Raw genomic sequence first — 23311 nt, 5'->3', positions numbered from 1 at the left:
CACACACCGTGTCAACAAGTACTTTGTAATATTAAATAGAAAGTGATATATAATGAATGTGAACTTTTTTTTCAAGACATTAAGGAATAAGACAATTTCGATTCTAAGTTTTATTTTTTCTTAACCATTTCTAATCTATTTATTATGGAAGAGTCAAACTCGTGTTATAAAAAAAAGAATGTCAAACTCATGTAGCCACTATTTATTTATTTATTTTAAATTTTCTTTTTGAGATATTCTTATTAGGAAGCGTATGAGCTAGGGATATACCCCACCGCCCAATATTCTATATATATGAGCAAAGAACATTCATACCAACACACAACGAGAAAAATAGATTCATCTTTCAATCTTTTTTTTCCTAAAAACGAAACTTTGTGTGAAGAGAGAGATGGAGATAGAACCAAAATTCAAGAGAATATGTGTGTTTTGTGGAAGTAGTGCTGGTAATAAATCCAGTTACAAAGATGCTGCTATCGAACTCGGAACTGAACTGGTAAATTTTCATTTTTATTTCCTTTGTTTTTAGAATCTTGTTTTCTGCCTTATGAATATTTTTCTTAAAATTTCGTTTTGAATAGAAAAGAAAATTGGTCTTTTCATTTATTCAAAGCTTAAGAGCAACCCAGAAGAAAAAAAAAGTTTTTTTTCTCCACTTCCAGTTTGAAAACAATTGAGAATTAGCAGTTCCAAGTTTTTGGGAAGACTCATATCTTAGACCTAATTCTCCTATGAGTTATATAGGACTTAGATTCTTTTGTTTTTGTTTTTTAAAGACTTAAGATTTCACGTCTTGGTAGTAAATTTTAAAACCGTAAAAATACAAAAACTACATGAATAACATAATATAGTTAATTAAACCTATTTTTGAGGAACATAATATAGTTAACAAAAAGAATTCATTATCATTTTCTTTTTGACTAATTGACTTCTTGTGAATACCTGAATATCAAAATGTTGGATGGATCTCTAATAATTTAATTTTTTTCCGTTGACTCAAATAAAGGTAGTATTACAAGTTGCTAGGAAATGGGTTTAATCATTTGACTTGTCATAACTAAAGCATTTTAAGCCATTTAGAGTTAGTGGAGTTCAACTATTCATATCAAAACATTTCCCGTTATCTTCTTTAGATGATTATTGTTTGAAATATCATCTTCAATCTGTACTTACTGTGGTCAGAGGTAGAAACATAGTTCCAGAGCTGAAAAAAGAATGAAATTCAAAAGTAATTTAGTTGAATTTTTGATGGGAAAGTTCATACTTTATTTTTGTTTTACCATCTTTTTTTTTTCATGTACTTTCGTGGGTACTTTTACCAGAAAATGTAATTATGGAGTTTCCACCTTTATAGTTTTTCTACAATCTTTTATCCACTACTACTATTTGATAAAATGCTTTGTTTTTTTTTTTTTTTTTTCTATTTTGTCGACACAATTCCATTCCTTTTTTATCAATTAACTATGACAACGACCACTAAATTAACACCAAAAATTACTAAAACCAAATGCTGTTTTTGTAGGTATCGAGAAATATCGATCTTGTCTATGGTGGAGGGAGCATTGGTTTAATGGGTTTGATTTCTCAAGCTGTTTTCAATGGAGGTCGCCATGTCATTGGGTTCGTTTTAACTTTGTTTTGTTTATAAAAAAATTTCAAAGTTCTGTAGTCATTAAAGATAAAAAAGAAACAATTAACAAAGTGGATAATTTTGGCATACGTGTAGAATTCGTGACGTTTACTTTTTTAACCAACTTTTTTTTGTCTTGTTACTGTCTTCAGGGTTATCCCCAAGACACTAATGCCAAGAGAGGTACGTCCGAAATATAACTCCAGAATCATATTTATGAATTGTTTTTATCTTACCACTTTCATAAAAACAAATTCTAGAGTTTAAAGAAATTGGTGGTAGATAATTTAACAAGAACATCAACCTCATAAATGTTATCTTTAAAACGCGTATATCACATTTGTCTCATATTAGAGAGTGTTTCAATTGAGACAAAACAGGCCAATTTATTGGCCGGTGATATTTTCATGTTTCCCTTATCTTATTCTTTTTTAGTTATAATTAAATTATTTTGTCTGTCTTTGAAATGTGTAGTTAATTTCTAATGAAAAATAAAAATAAAAAGGCCACCAATCATGTTGCTCCAAAATATGATTACCTTTTTACGAAAGGGGTCAAAGTGATAAATGTAAGAGAAACACCTCGAGAGACTAAATCATCATTACCTCTATCCTTTCTCACAACATAATGGGCTAAAATATGATTGCACAAAGATAAAACTAGATTTGTATATTACATGTTGAATCTAAAACAGTAGCATTAAGAGTCATTTTGTTAGATTCACACATCTTTGGAGGAAGAAAGCATAAAACAAGTGGTGTGAGTCTGTAAGAGATTTGTCTTTTTGTTTTGGAATATATAGAAGACCACAAGTGGTGAGTGAGTGGTAATAAAAATAACAATATTAGTAACAATAATGTGTAAATGTGAATAAAGATAACAGGAGAGACAGTGGGAGAAGTGAAGGCAGTAGCAGACATGCACCAAAGGAAAGCTGAGATGGCTAAGCACTCTGATGCTTTTATCGCTTTACCTGGTTGGTTCCTTTTCGTTTTTCTTATCCACAATTTTTAATCATTGAATTTTATACAAAATTTTTGATTAGTAAAATTGGAATTAAAATGTTGGATGTTATTATGTAGGTGGGTATGGGACACTTGAAGAGCTTCTTGAAGTTATCACTTGGGCACAGCTAGGCATCCATGATAAACCAGTAATCATTTTGCTTCCATTTCTATTTACATTATATACTCCCAAGTGATTATCTAATTACTTGAAGAGTCTTGGACTGAATTAGGTAATTAACAAGGAAATAAAATGTTAGAAAAATAAAAATCATATGACTTATTGTCAACAAATAGTGAAAGAAAATCTCCTAAGAGAATACATGATATTTTCGGTGACACGTTATTTTATTTCTATTAGATTGACATCTATTTTTCACATGTGTTCGAAGAAAAGCAAAATCGCGAACTCTAATTTTTCTTTTAATAAATTAGACGTTCACATAAAAAACAATATATAACGGAAAAAAAATTATTTAACTCATCACTACTTTCTTAAATACCAGGTTATACATTGTTGTTTTTGCGAATAATTCTTAATCTTATCAATGTGAAGGTGGGATTGTTGAATGTGGAAGGATACTACAATTCTTTGTTATCATTCATAGACAAAGCAGTGGAAGAAGGTTTCATATCACCAACTGCTCGTCATATCGTTGTCTCTGCTCCTTCTGCTAAAGAACTTGTCAAGAAACTTGAGGTTCCTTTTTCTTTCTTTCTTTCTTTACTTGTTTAACTATTTTCTATCAAAATTTTTAACTTATGTGGATTTTAAAAAATTAGGATTATGTACCAAGGCATGAGAAGGTAGCCTCAAAGAAAAGCTGGGAGATGGAGCAAATAGGGCTAAGTCCCACTTGTGAAATTTCAAGATGAGAAAGGACTAATTAAATTTCTTTAATTAGGACAACCCAATTGAATGTTTCTCTCCAAAATTGGGATCCTCTTTATTGATTGTAAAACGTAGTCCAAGCAAACCGGAAAACAGATTGACTTTCTTCTTTTTGTGTAGTTGATCCTGTTATTTAATGTATTTTTTTTAGATTTTTATCTGGGAAAAAGAAAAGACAGAAAATATGTTGGTTTTGTTTAGTTTGTATTTTTGTAATATGTCCCCTAACGAACAACTCAATCTTAGGGGGTTTTTCTTTCTTTCTTTTGTTAACGAGTTTTAAATTGAATTCTTGTTCTTAAGATTTCTTTTTTTTTTTGTCGTGATTATAGTAAATTGAAAATTAATGGATATGCATATTTGAATTGAAGTTACAAGTCCATTTAACCAATTTGAAACCGCTAAAACTAAAGTATAATGTTATACACCATTAAACATGTTTAACCATACTAGACACCTAAATTTTGATCTGTAACCACGAATAAAGAAATCGTCTTGTTAAATGATTTACTACTTCTAAAATAGTTGTAAAATAGTGAATTGACTGTGTAAAATGCAGGAAGCATATACACTTTTGTTAATCAATTCGTAATGTAAAACTAAAAGCTAATATAAATATGATTCCCTCAAAATTTACAGTTAAGAAGTAAAAATAAGTAAACAACTAAACAACACACAAAAAAATATTTATATAATACTAAGCCCAATCATGGAGTTAGTGCATGTACATGGATCATCTATGGGCCGCTCACTCTCAAACTTAGCCCATGTGTTTCCATTATCATATTCTTCTTATTCAACACATTTTTCTCAATTATCCTATTTCCTTTGTTTGTTACACAAATGACATTAATTAAGTTTGACTGACTAAGATTTTTAGTATTTTACTAACATTAATTAATCAACAAGGAAACAAAGATTAATTTTCAAATCTTGTTGGCTCCAAAGAATGTAATAAATGAGTTTGAATAAATAAAAAGACAGGAACAGTTCACAATTGTAATGTCGGAATGTCCTAATAATAGAGGTTATTTATTTTGATTAATTAATTAAAAAAGTTTGGGCCTTTAAGAATTTAAAAACCTCCAAAATTCATCACGAATAGGCCTCACCACCAAATCTCTCTCTGTCACACTCTTTCTCACTCTCTGCTCTCGCAGATCGGAGAATCTCCTCTGAGAGCTCTAATCTCTCACCGGCGTGTTCAGATCTAAACCCTGTAAGCAATCTCATTTCCATTTCAATTCTCCGTTTTTTCAAGATTGTTGATTCGTTTACTATGCAATTGAATATGATGCTTAAGAAAATTGTAAGATTATTACTAAAACGTTGAAATTTTTCCTAAATCTGTAGTTTTTTATTTTTATTGTTGGTCAGTACTTTGATTGCTTAAACAAGAAGTTTTGCTGAAGACTGAATTTTTAGTATTTGGGTGACTAAGTCTTGTTGCAAACCCTAATGGGAACAATGCACCGCAGGTAAATCTCCTTAACTGTTTTGATTGTAATTACAAAAATCAGTTTTTTTTTTTTTTTTTTTTTTTTTTTGTGAGTTTGGTTTTCAATATGAAGATTACTACTTAGTGGTTAGCTTTGCAGTGGTGCTCCTCGAAGAACGAATGAAAATGCAAAGGTTATTATCACTACTATTTTGGGGATAGTGTTTGGAACTTTCATTGGTATCACATTACCTTCACTTTCTTTTAAGGTATGAGGTTTGATCTTTCTTCTTAATGTGTCCCTTTCACTTTTCACTTGTTGATTTTACTAAGTATTCTTGCAGATTAACTTACCCTCGCGGCTTATATCATCTCTTGATGTAGCCATATCAGATGGGAAATTGTTGTCTGGTGGTGACAAATCGCCTGAAGATTTCGGTTCAAGAAAATTTCCTGAGGTTTATAAACCTTTTAGTTTGGTTCTATTTCGTTAGCTTTTCGATTATATGTACTAGAATAGTGCCTTATTTCGGATGAAGTGTATCGTTTCTGTTTATGTGATTGCAGATATATGTTCCAACTAACCCGCGTGGTGCAGAACTACTACCGCCAGGAATTGTTGTGGCGAAAACTGATTTTTATTTGCGTAGATTATGGGGAGAACCTAATGAAGTATGTGTTTCTATATTTATTTTCTCAACAGATATGGTTTATCTCTGAAGATGATTAGAATTTTTTGATATGGAAACAATAATCTTTTGCAGGATTTGAAGAAGAAGCCAAAATATCTTGTGACGTTTACAGTTGGATTTGAGCAGAGGAACCATATTAATGGAGTTGTTAAGAAGGTTCTGCGATATCGGCATGTGTTTTAGGGATTATTGTTATATATTCTTTGCTGGATACACTCAGATTTTGTTTTCTTGTCATATCTTCAGTTTTCTGAAGATTTCCAAATTTTGCTCTTCCATTATGATGGCCGGACAACTGAGTGGGATCAATTTGAGTGGTCAAAGAGCGCGATTCATATTAGTACGAGAAAGCAAACAAAATGGTGAGCATCTGACCGGTTGTTAAACATTCTGGAAAATCTTTGTCAGGTATGTTTTTATCGATATTCTTGGCTGGTTTTGGCAGGTGGTACGCGAAGAGGTTTTTGCATCCTGATGTCGTGTCAGCTTACGAGTACATATTTATATGGGATGAAGATCTTGGAGTGGAGCATTTCAATGCCGATAAGTAAGTTTTATACTTGTATGGAGTAGCAGAACAGTGTCATCTTTTACATTTGTGATGGAATTCTATTAAAAATTCAGGTACATTGAGTTAGTTAAGAAGCATGGTTTAGAGATTTCTCAACCAGGCCTAGAGCCCAACAATGGACTCACATGGGAAATGACAAAAAGGAGAGGTGACCGAGAGGTCCACAAGTAAGATCTCCCTCTCTAACCATACTTCTTTGCCTTTCAGTTTTGGTTCTGAATTAAGAATGTGTTTTCTTTTTTACTGTTGAACAGAGATACGAAAGAAAAACCAGGATGGTGTAAAGACCCACATTTACCTCCATGTGCCGCGTAAGTCCCTCTTATGTCTCTTTAAAAACCAGGATGTATTTAGTCATTGTCAGTACTGAGCTTTCTGAACTTTTTTCCCTCCCACAGATTTGTTGAAATAATGGCGCCTGTATTTTCTCGAGAAGCATGGCGATGTGTGTGGCATATGATTCAGGTTTGTCAATCTGTAGATACAGAGAACTAGAGAATCAGTGCTAGTCTTAGTCCTTCAAAATTTAGAACTTGTTCAATTTTTTTATCTTTCTGATACAGAACGATCTGGTTCATGGATGGGGTCTTGACTTTGCGCTTAGAAGATGCGTTGAAGTAAGTAGTTGTTGGCCTTCTGCTTCATAACCATATATATTCTCTTGACTGATGATGAAAATTTGTGTGTTTTGCTTTTTGCAGCCTGCTCATGAGAAGATCGGTGTTGTGGATTCGCAATGGATAATACATAAAGTGATACCGTCACTTGGAAGTCAAGGAAAGTCAGAGAATGGAAAAGCTCCATGGCAAGGAGTGAGAGAGAGATGCAAAATGGAATGGACAATGTTTCAGAATCGTTTGGCAGATGCTGATAAAGAGTACCTTGGGAGGATGGTTAAAGGATAGATTTTTTTTTTCTTTTTTATATAAAAAACATGTACTCTGTATATCAAATATTTTACCCTAATTATTGATATTGTGTGTGATTTATACATTTTGATTGAGCTTTTTTTAATGTTGTTTGTTACTTCCTCCATTTCACAATCTTAGATGTTTTAGAAAAAATATGCTTTCACTAAACAAAGAATAAACATGGTGTAATAGTGGTTATTTCATAATCCTTTTTGACTTCTGAAAAAGACAATAAGAAAACAAGACTTACCAGTTTCATGATTTATCTATTTCACCCAATTTCATAAATTGGGTATTTTATATTTGCTCTCAATAGATAACGTAAATGGTAGAGAAATTAAGGAGATGAGAAGGGTATTGGTTTGGACTTTGGAGTGAGTGTGAAGCTTTTACAATATTCAATATTATTTTTAATTTCTGTTTACAATATTTTCTCCAATAGAAAAAAGTATGAGAAATTCAGTTTCACCTTCCTTTTTGCTTTTAATTCAAGTCAATTGTTTGTCCACAGAAAACCATAATGTCTCCCCCTATTGGCTGTTCAATATCAGAGTCTTCTTTTTTATGGTTAAGAATTTGCTTTCATATATCATTAGTAGAAGCCTCTTATGAGGAAAAACATATATTAAGCAACATGATCATAGCTTTTTCTCATGTATCTTGTGTGTAGTTATATATATGATATAATTAAGAAAACATGAAATTAGGAAGAACAGAAGTTTGGTGTTAGACACCAACCATTTTTATACAAACAAAATAATAAAAAACCTCATTATATCACCTTTGCATTTCATCACTCATCACATTCACAATTCTTCTCTCTCTCTCTCTCACACACATCAATATATATTTGTCTTTCTCTCTCTTCATTTGATAGATTTGAGAGGAGAGAGAGGGAGAAAAAAATGGGAGAGATGAAGAGTATGCAAATGGGTGTGATTGGAGCATTGTTTCTATCAGTTGCATCTTCTGTCTCCATTGTCATTTGCAACAAAGCTTTGATGACCAATCTTGGTTTCCCTTTTGGTAATTACTACTTTCCTCTTTATTACTTTGTGACAATATATGTTGTAAGATCTTTATCAAAAACCCGATTATTCGTCTTAGGATTGATCGTTTTTTTCGCTATGGTTTTGTTACAGCAACAACACTTACAAGTTGGCATTTGATGGTAACATATTGCACACTTCATGTGGCATATAAACTAAACTTCTTTGAGAATAAACCAATAGACATGCGAACTGTTGTTCTCTTTGGCCTTCTCAATGGCATCTCCATTGGTCTCCTCAATCTCAGCCTCGGCTTCAATTCCATCGGCTTCTATCAAGTATATATATGTTCGACATACTTTTGATCCTTATTATGTAACATGTATATGATTGAAAAATTTGATGTTTGTCCATAATGGCAGATGACCAAACTTGCTATCATACCATTCACTGTTCTTTTAGAAACCCTCTTCTTCAACAAGAAGTTTAGGTGAACCAAACTTGCTATAAAACTATTTCGATATTTTCTACTGTTTACATATATAAATTATTTTTAAAAATGACATATTTTGGTTTTGCAGCCAGAAGATAAAGTTCTCTTTATTTTTGCTACTGGTTGGGGTTGGTATAGCATCAATCACAGATCTTCAGCTCAACTTTGTTGGCTCTGTTCTCTCTCTCCTTGCCATTGCCACAACTTGCGTCGGCCAAATTGTATGCTTTAAGTTTCATTAATCGATGTTTAATAGTTAACCCATAGTATGATTAATATGACTAATAAAATGTTGTGGTGAAGCTAACAAACACAATCCAGAAGAGACTGAACGTGACATCAACACAACTCCTATACCAATCGGCCCCGTTCCAAGCCGCTATACTCTTCGTCTCGGGTCCGTTTGTCGACAAATACCTCACTCGCCTCAATGTTTTCTCCTTCCATTACTCTCCCATCGTCGCGGTAATTTTACATCGTTAATTCTATTTATTGTCGATTGGTGTTAAAATATAATTAGAATCATAATGATGGATTAGTCCGGCCCATTTTGAGCTATGATTGTATCATAACATTCCTAGATGGGTACTAGAATTTTGTGAAATTTGACGATGATGAATCATGCAGGGGTTCATAACGTTGTCGTGTTTGATAGCGGTTTCGGTTAACTTCAGTACGTTTTTAGTGATTGGAAAGACATCTCCAGTGACATACCAAGTCTTGGGACATCTCAAAACGTGTTTGGTGCTCGCATTTGGTTACACTCTCCTCCACGATCCTTTCACTCCTCGTAACATCGCAGGAATCCTCATCGCGGTCCTCGGCATGCTTCTCTACTCCTACTTCTGCTCAGTTGCTTCTAAATCCAAACAAGCCTCCTCCGAGTCTACTTTTCTTGTACGTAACCACACAAAAATGAAAAGATAGAAGTAATGAGTCTTGAAAGTTTCTAAGTACTTTGGTTTTATTCCTTTTTTTGACAGGGGAAAGATAGAGATACGACGCCGCTTTTGGGTCAAGAAAAAGAGAACCATCATGAAGCCAAGAAATTAGACAAGCATTCTCCAGTGTGAATAATATAACTCTTTCTACATGTTTCGTCTCTATAATTCTGTCCCTTTTTTTGTTCATTCATTGATAATGTTTTTGTAATTGAGAAAACATTGAAATAGCCAGTGGGCATTTTCTCTTCTTTTTTATATTACATTACCTATTTCATTTTCCTCCTTTTTGGATATTACAAGGATAAAGTTATCTTCTCTCTAGTGGTTCTTTGGTTTATGTTAGTGTTTTTCAAATGATCAAATGATTTTTTTCTAGTAAGAAGATAGATTAAAATAGCATACTAAATAGAGTTTAAAATACAATTAATTTCAAACTGGTTTTTGACATTTCGGTGATTAATATGTGATTAGAAAGTTTTTGAGTTTATGGAAGAAAATGATGGGCGATTTCTAGGATACTAGGAACCATAAATTTCTAATAATTGAAATGCTTTATACTCTTTTTTCCTTTCCATAAATTTTTCAATAAAATATTATACTTCTTTATAATCTATATTTATATCTATGCATATTGACATATTGTTATATATTACATGTGCGTGATACGTCTAACGTCCCGAGAATTCATCCTCTGTTCACATGCTAGGCTTATGTGAATGATAAGAATATGAGAGATGGTTTATTGAAGGTGGGTATGCAAAATACAATCCTCTGAATTTAAAAAATGGTAGATATAAGCTAATGATATAATTATCATTACATTGAAATTTTTGAAATCAATCTACAAATAATGGATGCGCCGAATTATTTCTTTTTTTCTTTGTCTCCGTCCTTGTTCAGCAGGCCCGGCCCAGAGGACAAGCCTCTGAAGCCACTGATTCAGGCCTCAAAGTTTTGAGGGACTTTTCAAAAATAATTTTGTTCATACATATAGTTATAATCTGAATTGTTCTCTAAGGCCTTTTAAAGAAATATTGTGGGCCTTTCCTATACAACTAGAGACCTAAAAGCTGAAGTAAAACAAAAAAAATCTGAAAAAAAAAAAAAAAAAACGATGCTGCATATATGTGAGTTTTTCTTACAAGTGAAAATCATAGGATTTAAGGTTAATTGTTAGTTTTGCTTTCGAATTTGTTGTTTTTTCCTTTCGTTTTTGTCAAATTAGTAAAATAGAGATGCAAATCTAATGATTTGTTAAATTCCAATTTTAAATGGATCGATTATTGTTCAAATGATTTGTTAAATTCCTTTGTTAAGCTATGAGACAAACACCGAAACACTTCCACCAAATTTCAAATCCGTTTGTATTAGAAAACTGTCACAGTTCAAAGTTTTATATAGTCATATATATCTTATAGCCACGAACAGAGAATACTTGATGTATCTTGACTTTTGGTTTGGTTTTGGACTTTGGTTAGAATTTAGAAACCTTTGACCTCACAAAAACGTTGGTTTGATATCATGTATATTTGTTGGAAAAATTGCCCCTTTTCTTTTGGGCATAGTTTCCAGAGATTTGTTTTCGAAAAACATTGCCAAGTCATAACTTTTATCAAGATTTTGACAAAGTTGTCAAGCCCTTAGTCGACACTCAACACCCCTGACATTAAAAGAGCCAGCGCTTTGTACATGCTATAAACCATATGTAGTGGAGTAAATGTGTAAAAAAACAACACAACCATTATTTGATCATTTGGTGTATTGAGAGGATATGTGGAAAGTTGATTTGCTTAATTTCAAAGGAGTCTTAAAACCTACAGAGTCAATGGGAGGAAGAGAATTACCTTAGAGGACATGTTCCGAGCAGCAGGTGCCCATTCCTCCACCAAAATGTCGAAACCAGCTACCGCCTCAGATGGTATGTCATCAAAAGAGGTCCAAATTCTGAGGTTCAGTTACAGAGATAAAAGTCTGGTCATCAAGTTGTAAGAAATATTTCAGAATGTAAGAAATGTTTCATTTCTCTATTATGTGGTCGTATAGTCGTCGTCGGTTTTCTATCAGAATTGTTATTCCGTAATGTATAATTGGTAACCTAAACGAGTTTTCCGCTCATGGACAAGTGGTGAATATGCAAGAGCATACGCATTAAAGGCGAATGACAAATGTCACAGAATAGCGACATGCGTCGCATAACGGCGACAAGTCTCGCGGAACGGTGGCAAGTGTCGCATAAAGGCGACAAATGTCAAGGAGTCGCGACAAGTGTCACGGTTACGATGTGCATGCGCGACAAGTGTCGCGATCATGATGCGCATGCGTGACAAGTGTCGCAATTACGACATGTGTCGAATTCCTATGCTTCCACTTGTCACACATGCCTCCGGCTCTACTTTGATGGACGGTCGAGATCAATCCGGAGAAAACCCTAAAAGCGGATCTTGGTCCTCTCTCCACCTATAAATACAAACCTTTAGTCCATCATAAAGGAAGTTCCAAAATCTGCAACACTTAGAGAAAACGTTTGTAGGCCAGGGGAGAGAAACCGAGACTCCGACCTTAAGTTTAAAGCTTTAGTCTTCTATTCAGGAAACCGTTCAGGAAGATTTTTTCCGCTGCAATGAAAGGAAGTATTCCACTAACCCTCTTTATGTTTCTATTAAGTGATTAATTCAGATGTTTAAAGATCTTGGGGTTAATGTAAGTTTACACTTACATGTGGTATCAGAGACACAGATCTAAACATCTGTTTAATCCATTAAGTTTAATAGATCTATAGTTTTAAATATCATAAAGTAAGAGATCTGGAACTAAAGAGCTTTTTCCATATCTGAATTATGATTATTTTATAGTTTATTTTACAATTAGTATTATATGCATTTTTTAGAGTTTCTTCGAATTATGGTTTATCGAAGATTCCATTTTATGCATAATTGTTTTGTTCATTATTAGAACAAAAATCATTGTTTTATTTAGAAATGCATATTAAGGGTTTAGATATCACCACGGTGACTTTACCCTATTATGAATTTGCATATTCGATCTATTTATGTTATAATTAGTTACCCACAGGTAGACTATAAACATGAAATATGATTGAAAATTAATGGAGTGGATGTATCTGTGAAGCCTAAGGATATCCACAGATAATTTAGTCTAAGTAATTTAGTACATCACTCATTAGCGTATTTAGAATATTATGACTTTAATGAATTTATGGTGACTACCCACATGAGCGCCATAATTTCTTATTGTATTATTCAATTAATGTAATGTGTTGCTTATGTTTTAGAACTTCTTTAAAACTTGTTGTATCTCTAAATTGCAGCATTAATTCATGATGGCTTGTCATCCATGGTCTCAAATGTTCCGATCCTCAGTGGTACCAACTTCTCAGAATGGAAAGAGAAAGTTGAGTTCACATTAGGAGTACTGGACTTGGATTTGGCACTTCGTGAAGAGGAACCAAATCCAATAATGGAGGACAGTACTGAGGAAGAATGTATTTTCCATAAAGATTGGGAAAAATCGAACAGATTGAGCATTATGTTTTTAAGGATGACAATTGCTAATAACATCAAATCTTCCCTCACGGTTGCTGAGAAAGCTAAAGCTTATCTCGCGGCCATTGAAGAGAGGTTTAAGACTGCAAACAAATTAGTATAGAAAAGATCAAAAGACTAAAAGAGACACAAACATCCAAAGCTAATTATTAAATTTTACGGCTAAAAAGGCGGTGGGAATAATTCGCCAAAAGGTGCTCTCAGACAACGATTCGATGATCTAGATTCTACACACATCCATGACATTTATTTAAAGAGGCGAGAAATGAAAGATTTGATATTAATGTCATAAAGATACACAAACCTAAAGTTGGTCTAATGCTAACATAAAAACGACATCAACTCCCATAATAAGCAAATAGAAGACTCTCTGTCAAGATAGAAGCACCCAAGCCACTTAGTGAGAGACTTTCTCCTCATTCCTTTTTCTTGGCCAAACGAACAGATCTCCTCAGTTCCTTGTTCTCATCAGTAATAGGCTTACCATAAATCTTCACTACATGCTTGCCCAGCTCTGCCTTGCAAAGTTGTTCCTCTAGTGGTCTTGTCATTTGCTCCGATAAACTCATCAAAGCGTAAGTTATCTGAGAATCAAGCTGGACCACGTCATGGTAGCAGCTCATACTCTCGATACCTCTACCGTTCATTCTCCTGTGATGGTGACAAAAAACAAAAATTAAACCCAAATGAAAAAGAAGGAATAAGAGCAAGAATCATGCTTATTACTCGTTGTAAATCCTTAATCTCTCGAACTCGCTCTGCAAGGATTCAGATTTTCGTCTCTCGAATTCCCTCTCCATTTTCAGCTGCAAGAATTAATAACAGAATCTGAGGCAAGAAGAAGGAGAGGACCAGAAGAGTATAAATTCACGCACCAGTTCTTTATCCTCTCTTTGTTCAGAGCTATATACAGAAAGAGAAACTTCAAATTGGTATAGTGATACAAAAAAAAGCAATTGCAGCAAGACAGGTAGAGCAAAAAAGTGATCTCTCATAAAACCTGATTTTGGTTTACAAGTCGAGGTTTCATATCTGATTTACACAAGCACTAATTCAACCCTCTATTTATTCGTTTTACCTGCTAGTAGAGGGAACCGGAATACTCGTAGCAACATCCTCAGCTTTATTCTTCTTCTGCAAAATCATGGTAGGTAGACTGGAAAGGGTAAATCTAACTGAACTAGCTAATTTTATGAGTTAAAAAACCTTACCTGTTTGCTTTCAACTTGGTCTGGTGGCATTATCTTATTCTGGAATAATAGTCAAACAAAATGTGACAACATTTTCAATAATAGGAGAAGGAAGTCCCTGAATGAAGTTTCCTCACCATATGGTCCTCCACAATGCGCTGGACATTCTCGAGATGACTTGTAAGTTCTTGCAGCTCAGTGAAGCTCACATCGTCGTCTCTACCAGTCATCCTCCTGATCAGGGATCGTAATCTCATGACTTGTTTCCGCAGCTGCAAGCAAGAACATAGAGGCAAGCATATACATAGAAATTCATATGATGATGAGAAAAATTGTTGCCAAGGAAGGAAGTGAGATATACATACATACCACTATTTCTTCCTTGTCTTGATCCTGTAGACTTTGGTCAAATCCGTATCTGGAAAAAGGTTAAAGACGGTCTTAAGCTTAAAGCGTATACTATTGGCGAAAACTTACATATCGAGTTTACTAAAAAATCATTCGTGATTATCCTAATCATGTCGAGATCCAACAAAGCCCAGTAATCGCTAATCCAGAAACATAAGAATCGAAGTTTGTGATTACGGTGAGATCTACCTGCTGCTGGAGAATTCGCAGAAATTGCAGGGAACTCTCGTCTTCTTCTTCTTCATGATATCTTTTCCCTTCCTGTTCAGATTCATCTTAACCCTCCCTGGAACCATTCTTGGGTTCACCTCTAGAGTGAACCATTGTATTTACCTCATTTGCTTGTAACCAATGATTGTGCCATGTCATATAATACTTAAATAAAACTAAAAAATTAAACAAACAAAAAAATAAAATTAAAAAATAAAATCATTAACAAAAAGATTGATTTAGTTAACGCCGTTGTCTCTTCATCGTTTGTGTTAGCATTAATAAGTTAGGGTTTCGATTTGTAGGTTCATTAAAATTTATACGAAGCCTCCACGGCCATTGATACGTCGTCATCGTTTGAAGAAACGTGAAGATCTGGAAAAGACGGCGACAACGGTTTTCCATGGCAATTTTATGATCTTCATCTTCTAGGATCACAATTCTCCAGATCTTTTCATATAATTGCTTCTCAAGTTTGAAGTGGTATAAGAGTATCACTCTCAACCCTACAATACGTAACGTTTCCTAACCGAACAACGTAGAGAACAAAGTTAGAAAATAAGAGCTTTCTCAAAATCAAGTTTTTGTTTTTGTTTTTGTTTGTTATGAACTAGATCCTCGGTCCCAAAAGCAACGACAGTGGCAACCTTTACCATTAACAGAAGTCATACCTTCAGCAGCCGTAAAGTGAGCTTACAGGAAAGCAACACTTTGTGTTCATCCAGACAAATTTCAGCAAAAGGGTGCAAATATTCATTAGAAATTTTAATGAACCTACAAATTTCAATGGCCGTGGAAGCTTCGTATAAATTTTAATGAACCTACAATCGAAACCCTAACTTATTAATGCTAACACAAACGACAAAGAGATGACGGCGTTAACTAAATCAATCTTTTTGTTAATGATTTTATTTTTTAATTTTGTTTTATTTGTTTGTTTAATTTTTTAATTTTGTTTAAGTATTATGTGATATGGCACAATCATTGGCTACAAATAAAGGAGGTGAATACAATGGTGATTCCCTCCCTATCTCTCACCACTATCTCTAAATGTAACTTTCTTTTAAATGTGGCCCAAACCAAACTCATCGAGGCCCAAACCACTATCTGGCTTTCAGAAATCTCTACACTACTTCCTTCTTCAACAATCTCTACACTACTTCCTTCTTCAGGCATACGTTGTCCATGTTGTTTTATTTTTCCATGAATAGTATATGTATAACATTTTAATGTTATGGACCTACAAAGATAATTGGTAATGAAACTTCCCCTTAAAACTAGTGGTTGTGAGACTTGCAAGTTACGAATAACAAAAAAGGAAAAAAAGAAAAATTAATAAATGAGAAATGGTCTTCATTTCGACAAGCCTTTTAACAAAAAAAAAAAGAGAAATGGTCTTCAATCTTCATCATATTTGTGTTTTAAACAAATTTATGTGATGATGACTTGTTCCTACAAATTACTACAATTTTGGCCAACGATACTGTGATACGTTCTTACAAATTTCTCAATCAACTCGAATGCTTATTTTTCACAATTACTATTTTGTCTTAACTTGTTTTCTATATAACTTTTTGGATTGGTTTCACTTTCTTTAGCCAATTTTTTTCACTCTCAAATCGTATTGAAATAGTCAACTTAGTATAAGTAGTTTCTGTATGTGAATGTGATCAAGCTCCAAGAGTGTTTTTTTTTGTGATATATATGTTTATTTATTTGATTTTCTTCATAATAAAATATTTTTAAGGGATGTTGTGGGTCACAACATCCCTTAACAATAATCCTATATGACTTTTTTTTTCCGAGAGCCAATGACTGAGTGAAACATAATCTAAAATTATAGAGTTAAGTCGATAATAAGAATACTAATTAACATCCTATAATAACTTATTCTTTCGGGTCATATTAAAATTAAGTACAAAACTTAATAGAAGTTCAAATAAAAATTTTTAAATGTGAATATTTTTTAATCTGCATGCTATTAGTTAAAACATTTTATATTTTGAAATGGAGGGAATGTATATCTAGTGTTTACTGAAATTCTAACTGTTTTTTCCAATACAGTTTTCCATCTTCATTTCTCTCCCAAAACTTATATTTTTCTATTTTTATTGTTTTAAAACTTTTAAACTTTAAAGCAAAAGTGAAACCAATAACAACAGTTGCGTTTTGTCTAGAAAAGCGAAAACCGGTTTTAACCCTATAGGGCCAGACCAGGCCAATGCTGTATTAGGGAAAATAGCCTTTTTCAATCTGAACAATTTCTAAAGTGCGATTTTCAATCCGAACAAATGATCAGTACTGATTTATACCCCAACGCTTAAAAATTTTAAATTACCTACCTCAACTTTTATTTTAGTGCGTAATTACGAGTCAACGTTAACGGAAATTAGTCAACTGTGACGGTTTCTGAATCAAATGACACATATTGGTCGAGGTGACATGTTTTTCAACAAAACAATGTTCTTTTGCGTTTTAGAATTCAAATTTTTTTAAAAAAATACAAAATCGGAGACTCGAACACGCAACCTCTGATTCAATGAGACTAAGATGAGATCGCGTGTTTGAGTCTCTGGTTTTGCATTTTTTTAAAAAAATTGAATCCTTAAACTTAAAACTAAGTCATTTTGTTTTAAAAAACATGCCACCTCAACCAATATGTGTCATATGATTCAGAAACCGTCACAGTTGACTAATTTTCGTTTACTATGACTCGTAATTATGCACTAAAATAAAAGTTGAGGTAGATAATTTGAAATTTTTAAGTGTTGGAATATAAATCAGCACTGATCGTTTGTTCGGGTTAAAAACGCATTTTAGAAATTGTTCATGTTGAAAAAGGCCCTTTTCCCGGTTTTAACTCTATAGGGTCAGACCAGGCCAATGCTATATTATATCAAAAAGACCAAAAACGAGTGAAATTGGACAAAATCCAAACCACCAATCAGAAATTTTGTGTGGTTAAAACTTAGAACACATCAAAAACACAAAAAGGGTAATAACGTCATTTCCTAAAATTCGTAATCATTCGTCCTCAAATCTTTATTGTCACTTTTCTTTCCAAATACTCCCAAAACTTTTTCCAGTTTTCCTCTCTAAACAAGAGAAACCTGTTAGATAAAAAATTGGAAAAAGTGATGATGACGACGAGAGATCAATTCAAATCTGAAGTTCTCCAATTTTAAAAATCCGATCTCCACTACCTTCGTCTACTCTCGATTTTTTCTGGGTTTGTCGTTTTATGGGTTGATTTGTATCGTAAAACGGAGAAAACAAGAAGACTTCTTATTGCGAAGAAGATATTTCTAGGGTTTCGAGATTTTTCTAGAGGTGGGTCTTTCTGGGTTTTGTTTCTTTTATCTGTTCTTTGATTGGATAATTTCCTTGGAAATCAAGAAACTTCTAGGGTTCTTAAAGTGTAAGTTTTCTTATTTTGGTTTTATTCACACATTCTAGGGCTTTGGTTTTGGAGTTGTAATGGCTTTTGGGTCTGAAAACGAGAGCGAAACGAAGATGGAAGGTTGGTTGTATATAATTCGATCTAATCGATTTGGATTGCATTTCTCTAGGAAACGTTACTTTGTTCTTAGAGATCATCTTCTCAAGAGTTTCAAGTCCATCTCCGATTCTAAAACCAAGGTCAAAGTTTTCTCTTGGTAGTTTATAATCTCTTAAGGTTCTTGTCACTTAGAAGAATCTGAATTTGGCTTTTACAGGATGCTGGAAGAAGTGCGGTGATAGATTCGTGTATTCGGGTTACTGACAATGGGAGAGAAAATGTTCATAGAAAAGTATGAAAGTTCTTGTTTCAAAGCTTTAGTTGTGGAGTTTAGTTATGCTTTTGTTATAATGGGTTTGTCTTAATCATTTGTAGGCATTCTTCATATTTACACTGTACAATACCTCAAATCACAATGATCAGCTCAAGGTAAGGTAATTTCTGTTTGTTTGTTGGAAAAACTTGTTGTGATGATGAACATTTCTTTTTCATATGTTAAGCTTCTTGTTTTAATTGATGTATAGTTAGGAGCAAGCAGTCCTGAAGATGCAGCAAGGTGGATCAATTTAATTAAGGAGGCGGCTTTAAAGGTTATATTAGGGATTTATGTAACAAGTTAAGAGCTCTTCTATTTGAAGGATAGAGACTTAATAGTGATAGTTTTTATGCAGGGTGCCCCTTTTCCAGGAGATGTTTTTAATTGTTCGAGGAGCCGATGGGACTCTTTGAGGTACCTCTATTTCCACAGTTTACTATAATCAATGGAATGCAACTCTAAGCTAACTGTTAAATAAATTGCTGAGCCAGTAGTTTTTTCAATTTTTGTTAGTTACTTAGTACCTGTTATGGTTTGTGGTTACTAAAAGAGAAGAAATTTTATGAAATCAGATTGAGTAGCTCAGTTCGGGACCGTCACTCAAATTCTATTGACTGGACACTTCGGTCGTCTGCACGTGTGGATCCTGTTACAACTGATGTTGTTGCGCCTTCTCCGTGGACAATATTCGGTTGTCAAAATGGTATGGTGCATACTCAATTTGATTGCTTTTTGTGTGGCTGGAATGCATAGTTTTAACATTTGCTGTATGCAGGTCTTCGGCTTTTCAAAGAGGCAAAAGAGAGAGATTCTCTTGGAAGGGTTAGTATCTTTTTCAGTCTTAATCTGTTGAAAAGGTATGTTCATTGTGTTTTTTTGAAGTGAATTATGTTTTGATAATTCTGTTGCCTGACTTCACAGTGGGATGATCATCCGGCTATTATGGCTGTTGGTGTTGTTGATGGAACTTCAGAAACCATTTTCCAAACTCTTCTTTCTCTTGGACCCTCAAGATCAGAGTAAGTACCACTGCCACTTTCCAGACAAGCAAGCCTAAGATATAAAAAATCATAAAACATTAAAAAAAAATGCGGGGTTTGGGTTATTTTTGTTTAAGCGTTGTTTACTTTTTCTGAACTAAATTCTCGAAACTTTGCAGATGGGATTTCTGTTTCTACCAAGGCAGTGTGGTCGAACATCTTGATGGTCACACTGATATAATTCACAAACAGCTATACAGCGACTGGTTACCTTGGTCAGCTACTTAACTTTTCCTGCCAGAGTTTGTGTCTTTGTTTGTCTTATTACTAATGTGCTGTAGTAACAGGGGGATGAAGAGAAGAGATTTTTCGCTGCGGCGTTACTGGAGAAGGGAAGATGATGGCACATATGGTTTGTAGCACTTTATAGAAATAACTGTTCATTTGATTCTGCCAAATGTTTCATTAACTAACTTGTTTCCTCCTTTGTTCATTCTGTCGCAGTTATTCTTTATCATTCTGTATTTCACAAGAAGTGTCCACCTCAGAAAGGCTATGTCCGTGCGTGCCTTAAAAGTAATGTACGCCTAGAATTCAATTAAAAAAGAAGTTAGTTACTGCATTTCTTTACATGTTCATTTGTGCACCTACCTTGGTGTATGCGGAAACTTACTTATCTCTATACTTTTTTATAATTAGTTAGAGTGTATTGTAAAGAGGAGATACAAATTTAAAGCAAAGTTTTACTTCTCATTTTCCACAAAAGCCTGCTTTTGTTTCAGTTTCTTAAAAGAATATACGTCTGCTGGTTTGGGGCAATACATATTGATCACTATGCTTTCCGTTGCAACTATTGATCTCTTTTGTGTAACTAATGTTTCCAATTGAAATTTTGGATTGAGAATCAAAGCAAAATGACACTTTCTCCTTTGTATCACAGGTGGCGGTTATGTGATTTCTCCCATAGACAACGGAAAACAATCAGTTGTGAAGCATATGCTTGCTGTTGATTGGAAGTCCTGGAGATCTTATGTGAAACCATCCCTAGCTAGATCTATTACCGTGAAAATGCTTGGAAGAATTTCTGGTAGTTGCCAATTCTCTCTTAAAAAAAAATTTCTCAGTTTAAGCACTTTTCTTTTTATCATAACATCTTTGTTGGGTGAATCAGCTCTGAGAGAGCTTTTTAGGGCAAAGCATGGAAGCTTTCCTCCTAATCTGTCGTCAGGGGAGTTGTCAAGAAGTGCAGGATTGACTCAGAACGAAGATGGTGTGTTTGGTGATTCTTCCCTGAGGGAAAGCGAAATGTTTAAGGATACTGCAAATGAAGAGAGAGACAAATTTCCCTCAGAGCGCTCAAGCCTTGTAGACTTGGATGAGTTTTTCGACGTTCCAGAACCATCAGATAATGACCATTTGGATGACAGCTGGACCTCAGATTTTGATTTGGATACATGCTGCCAGGTAGCAACATCAGACAGAACTTAAATCTGCTTGGAAAGATAACAGTTCTGATTTTCCGTTTGCCAATTGCAGGAATCCCGCCAGCCAAAACTAAATAGCGCTACGAGTTTAGTGAAGAAATTACACGATCTTGCAGGTGATCCTAAGTTTCATGGATAAATTCTGCTCTTTTTAGTTGTGTCTTGTCTTTTTAATGATTATAATATTTTTTTCGCGAGCAGTTCAAAAGAGGGGTTATGTTGACCTGCATGAGAGGGCAAGGGAAGAGAGTAGCCCGCACGCAGCCCGCAGCCCGCCTTGCTGCTATGGAACCACGCTTCCAACTGATCCTAGTTGTGATTTGCCCTGTAGTTGGACAACAACTGACCCGTCTACTTTTCTCATTCGAGGAAAAACTTATCTTGATGACCAGAAGAAGGTAAAGAAAAGCAAATAACTTGTGCTTGAATATATCAATATGTATAATGTTACTCAATTTGTAAACATTCCCTTGTGGTTGATCCAGGTCAAGGCAAAGGGTACACTGATGGAAATGGTAGCTGCAGACTGGCTAAAATCTGACAAGCGGGAAGATGATTTGGGGTCCCGTCCAGGAGGCATAGTTCAGGTTTTGATTATTATTGTTTGTTCTGATGGTATTAGTCTCTCTCTTTCTTTTTATAAGAAGTCTTACAAGTTCTTAAATGCAGAAATATGCAGCAAAAGGTGGACCAGAGTTCTTTTTCATCGTGAATATACAGGTAAGAGGACATTCTGGCGACCACTGTATTTTTTATTCAGCCTTTCCATTTGTCCGTAAAGAATCAATTAGTTGTTGGAATAATAGGTGCCTGGATCAACAACGTACAGCCTTGTGCTTTATTACATGATGAGCACTCCCATTGAAGAGCATCCTTTGCTAGTTAGCTTTGTTAATGGTGATGACGCATATAGGAATTCAAGGTTCAAGCTCATTCCCTACATATCCAAGGTTAGCGTAAAAGATTACAGTACCTCTTTTTTAGATAGTTTTATTCTTTGTCTGTCAAATGTATTCATACCTGACTTTTGGTTTTGCGATATTATCAGGGCTCTTGGATAGTTAAGCAGAGTGTGGGAAAGAAAGCATGCCTTATTGGTCAAGCCCTGGAGATCAATTACTTCAGGGGAAAGAACTATATTGAGGTAACAAAGTAGGATCGGATGTAAGCTCTCCTAAGAGGAATTAGTATTTTACCGCAACAGTGAGACTTTCCACGTCTGGTCCGAGCATTGTTACGAAATCTTAATATTTTACATGCCTCATGTGTTATTTTCAGTTGGGCGTTGATATTGGGTCATCAACGGTTGCAAGAGGAGTTGTGAGTCTTGTTCTTGGTTACCTCAACAAACTTGTGATTGAAATGGCATTCTTGGTACAGGTAAACCAGTTTCCAATCTTCTTTCCTGCTTTAACTCTTAAGCCAATTTCGGTTTTACCTCTTACGTACTGAAGCGATGGATTTGACTTTGAGTGTGCAATTTCTTTTTTGTACAGGCGAATACCGAAGAGGAGCTCCCAGAATATCTTCTTGGAACCTGTCGGTTTAACCATTTAGACGCTTCCAAGGCAGTTTCAATTATTCCATAAAAGACCAAAGCAAAGATTAAAAGTTCAGACAAAGTATTCTTTGAATTTCTATTGAATGTCATAGACACAGTTAGGCACTTCTTATGCAACAATTCCATTGATAAGATCTTGGGTGATACTGCTGAAGTCCTTTGTATAGTAACCTATAGACTTAGTTCTTTCATATTTTAAACAAGATTTATTTTATACAACTCCATGTTCAGCATTGATTTACCTCTTCAGTACTTATAAGTTTTGGTTTTGGATTCCACCATTGGTTTATGCACGCGAAAGACTCGTCAAAATGGACGACCGAGAGTGACAAACCGAAGCCTGTTAGCCCACAACAAAGATCTCAGTGTATCCCTTTTGACACTAGATTCATCACCTTGAGAGTTGCAATCATGTCATCTATAAAGCAAAGACCTTGATTCTGTAGTAACCTTTTTCTACAAATACCAATCGATATAGGCGCAAACACAACTACATATTAACAAAGACATTACCTTTGTGACATACATATGTGTAA

General features: G+C 34.3%; 5 protein-coding genes across 6 annotated transcripts; 4 read left to right on the top strand and 1 right to left on the bottom strand.

Moving 5' to 3' along the window:
- Nucleotides 1-232: 232 nt before the first annotated feature.
- LOC9317004 (cytokinin riboside 5'-monophosphate phosphoribohydrolase LOG1) lies at nucleotides 233-3843 on the top strand. The gene is made up of 7 exons (XM_021028856.1): nucleotides 233-496; nucleotides 1523-1620; nucleotides 1783-1813; nucleotides 2507-2606; nucleotides 2713-2783; nucleotides 3191-3334; nucleotides 3418-3843. Exons 1-7 carry the CDS (start codon nucleotides 392-394, stop codon nucleotides 3508-3510), a joined length of 642 nt encoding a protein of 213 aa, XP_020884515.1. The 5' UTR covers nucleotides 233-391; the 3' UTR covers nucleotides 3511-3843.
- Nucleotides 3844-4616: 773 nt separating this feature from the next.
- On the top strand, nucleotides 4617-7248 carry LOC9317003. The gene is made up of 13 exons (XM_021029898.1): nucleotides 4617-4745; nucleotides 4904-5004; nucleotides 5125-5233; nucleotides 5309-5422; nucleotides 5532-5636; nucleotides 5729-5812; nucleotides 5903-6018; nucleotides 6102-6203; nucleotides 6281-6394; nucleotides 6482-6538; nucleotides 6626-6692; nucleotides 6791-6844; nucleotides 6929-7248. Exons 2-13 carry the CDS (start codon nucleotides 4985-4987, stop codon nucleotides 7130-7132), a joined length of 1146 nt encoding a protein of 381 aa, XP_020885557.1. The 5' UTR covers nucleotides 4617-4745; nucleotides 4904-4984; the 3' UTR covers nucleotides 7133-7248.
- A 570-nt stretch (nucleotides 7249-7818) lies between these two features.
- On the top strand, nucleotides 7819-9843 carry LOC9315172 (UDP-xylose transporter 1). Its single transcript, XM_002880889.2, has 7 exons — nucleotides 7819-8164; nucleotides 8281-8465; nucleotides 8550-8617; nucleotides 8709-8841; nucleotides 8924-9085; nucleotides 9248-9517; nucleotides 9604-9843. The coding sequence occupies exons 1-7, from the start codon at nucleotides 8044-8046 to the stop codon at nucleotides 9691-9693; spliced, it is 1029 nt and encodes a 342-aa protein (XP_002880935.1). The 5' UTR covers nucleotides 7819-8043; the 3' UTR covers nucleotides 9694-9843.
- Nucleotides 9844-13250: 3407 nt separating this feature from the next.
- LOC9317002 lies at nucleotides 13251-14603 on the bottom strand. 2 transcript variants are annotated; one of them, XM_021028915.1, is made up of 6 exons: nucleotides 14455-14603; nucleotides 14339-14377; nucleotides 14206-14261; nucleotides 14003-14030; nucleotides 13854-13933; nucleotides 13515-13778 (listed from the first exon to the last, which is right to left on the bottom strand). In XM_021028915.1, the coding sequence occupies exons 1-6, from the start codon at nucleotides 14572-14574 to the stop codon at nucleotides 13544-13546; spliced, it is 558 nt and encodes a 185-aa protein (XP_020884574.1). In that variant the 5' UTR covers nucleotides 14575-14603; the 3' UTR covers nucleotides 13515-13543. The 2 variants fall into 2 exon arrangements, with proteins under 2 accessions (XP_020884575.1, XP_020884574.1); XM_021028916.1 differs by lacking the exon at nucleotides 14339-14377 and having other exon boundaries at nucleotides 13251-13778.
- Nucleotides 14604-18007: 3404 nt separating this feature from the next.
- On the top strand, nucleotides 18008-23012 carry LOC9315171 (protein ENHANCED DISEASE RESISTANCE 2-like). The gene is made up of 22 exons (XM_002880888.2): nucleotides 18008-18265; nucleotides 18392-18574; nucleotides 18652-18726; nucleotides 18810-18863; nucleotides 18959-19024; nucleotides 19106-19164; nucleotides 19323-19453; nucleotides 19526-19572; nucleotides 19672-19769; nucleotides 19910-20005; nucleotides 20078-20142; nucleotides 20235-20306; nucleotides 20671-20817; nucleotides 20902-21194; nucleotides 21267-21330; nucleotides 21416-21612; nucleotides 21700-21801; nucleotides 21884-21934; nucleotides 22021-22164; nucleotides 22263-22358; nucleotides 22493-22594; nucleotides 22711-23012. Exons 2-22 carry the CDS (start codon nucleotides 18413-18415, stop codon nucleotides 22801-22803), a joined length of 2214 nt encoding a protein of 737 aa, XP_002880934.1. The 5' UTR covers nucleotides 18008-18265; nucleotides 18392-18412; the 3' UTR covers nucleotides 22804-23012.
- Nucleotides 23013-23311: the final 299 nt, after the last annotated feature.

This window comes from Arabidopsis lyrata (assembly GCF_000004255.2).
Source record: "Arabidopsis lyrata subsp. lyrata unplaced genomic scaffold ARALYscaffold_4, whole genome shotgun sequence".
Lineage (NCBI taxonomy): Eukaryota > Viridiplantae > Streptophyta > Magnoliopsida > Brassicales > Brassicaceae > Arabidopsis > Arabidopsis lyrata.
The sequence above is the reverse complement of the archived record's forward strand: the minus strand, read 5'-3'. Positions and strand labels throughout refer to the sequence as shown.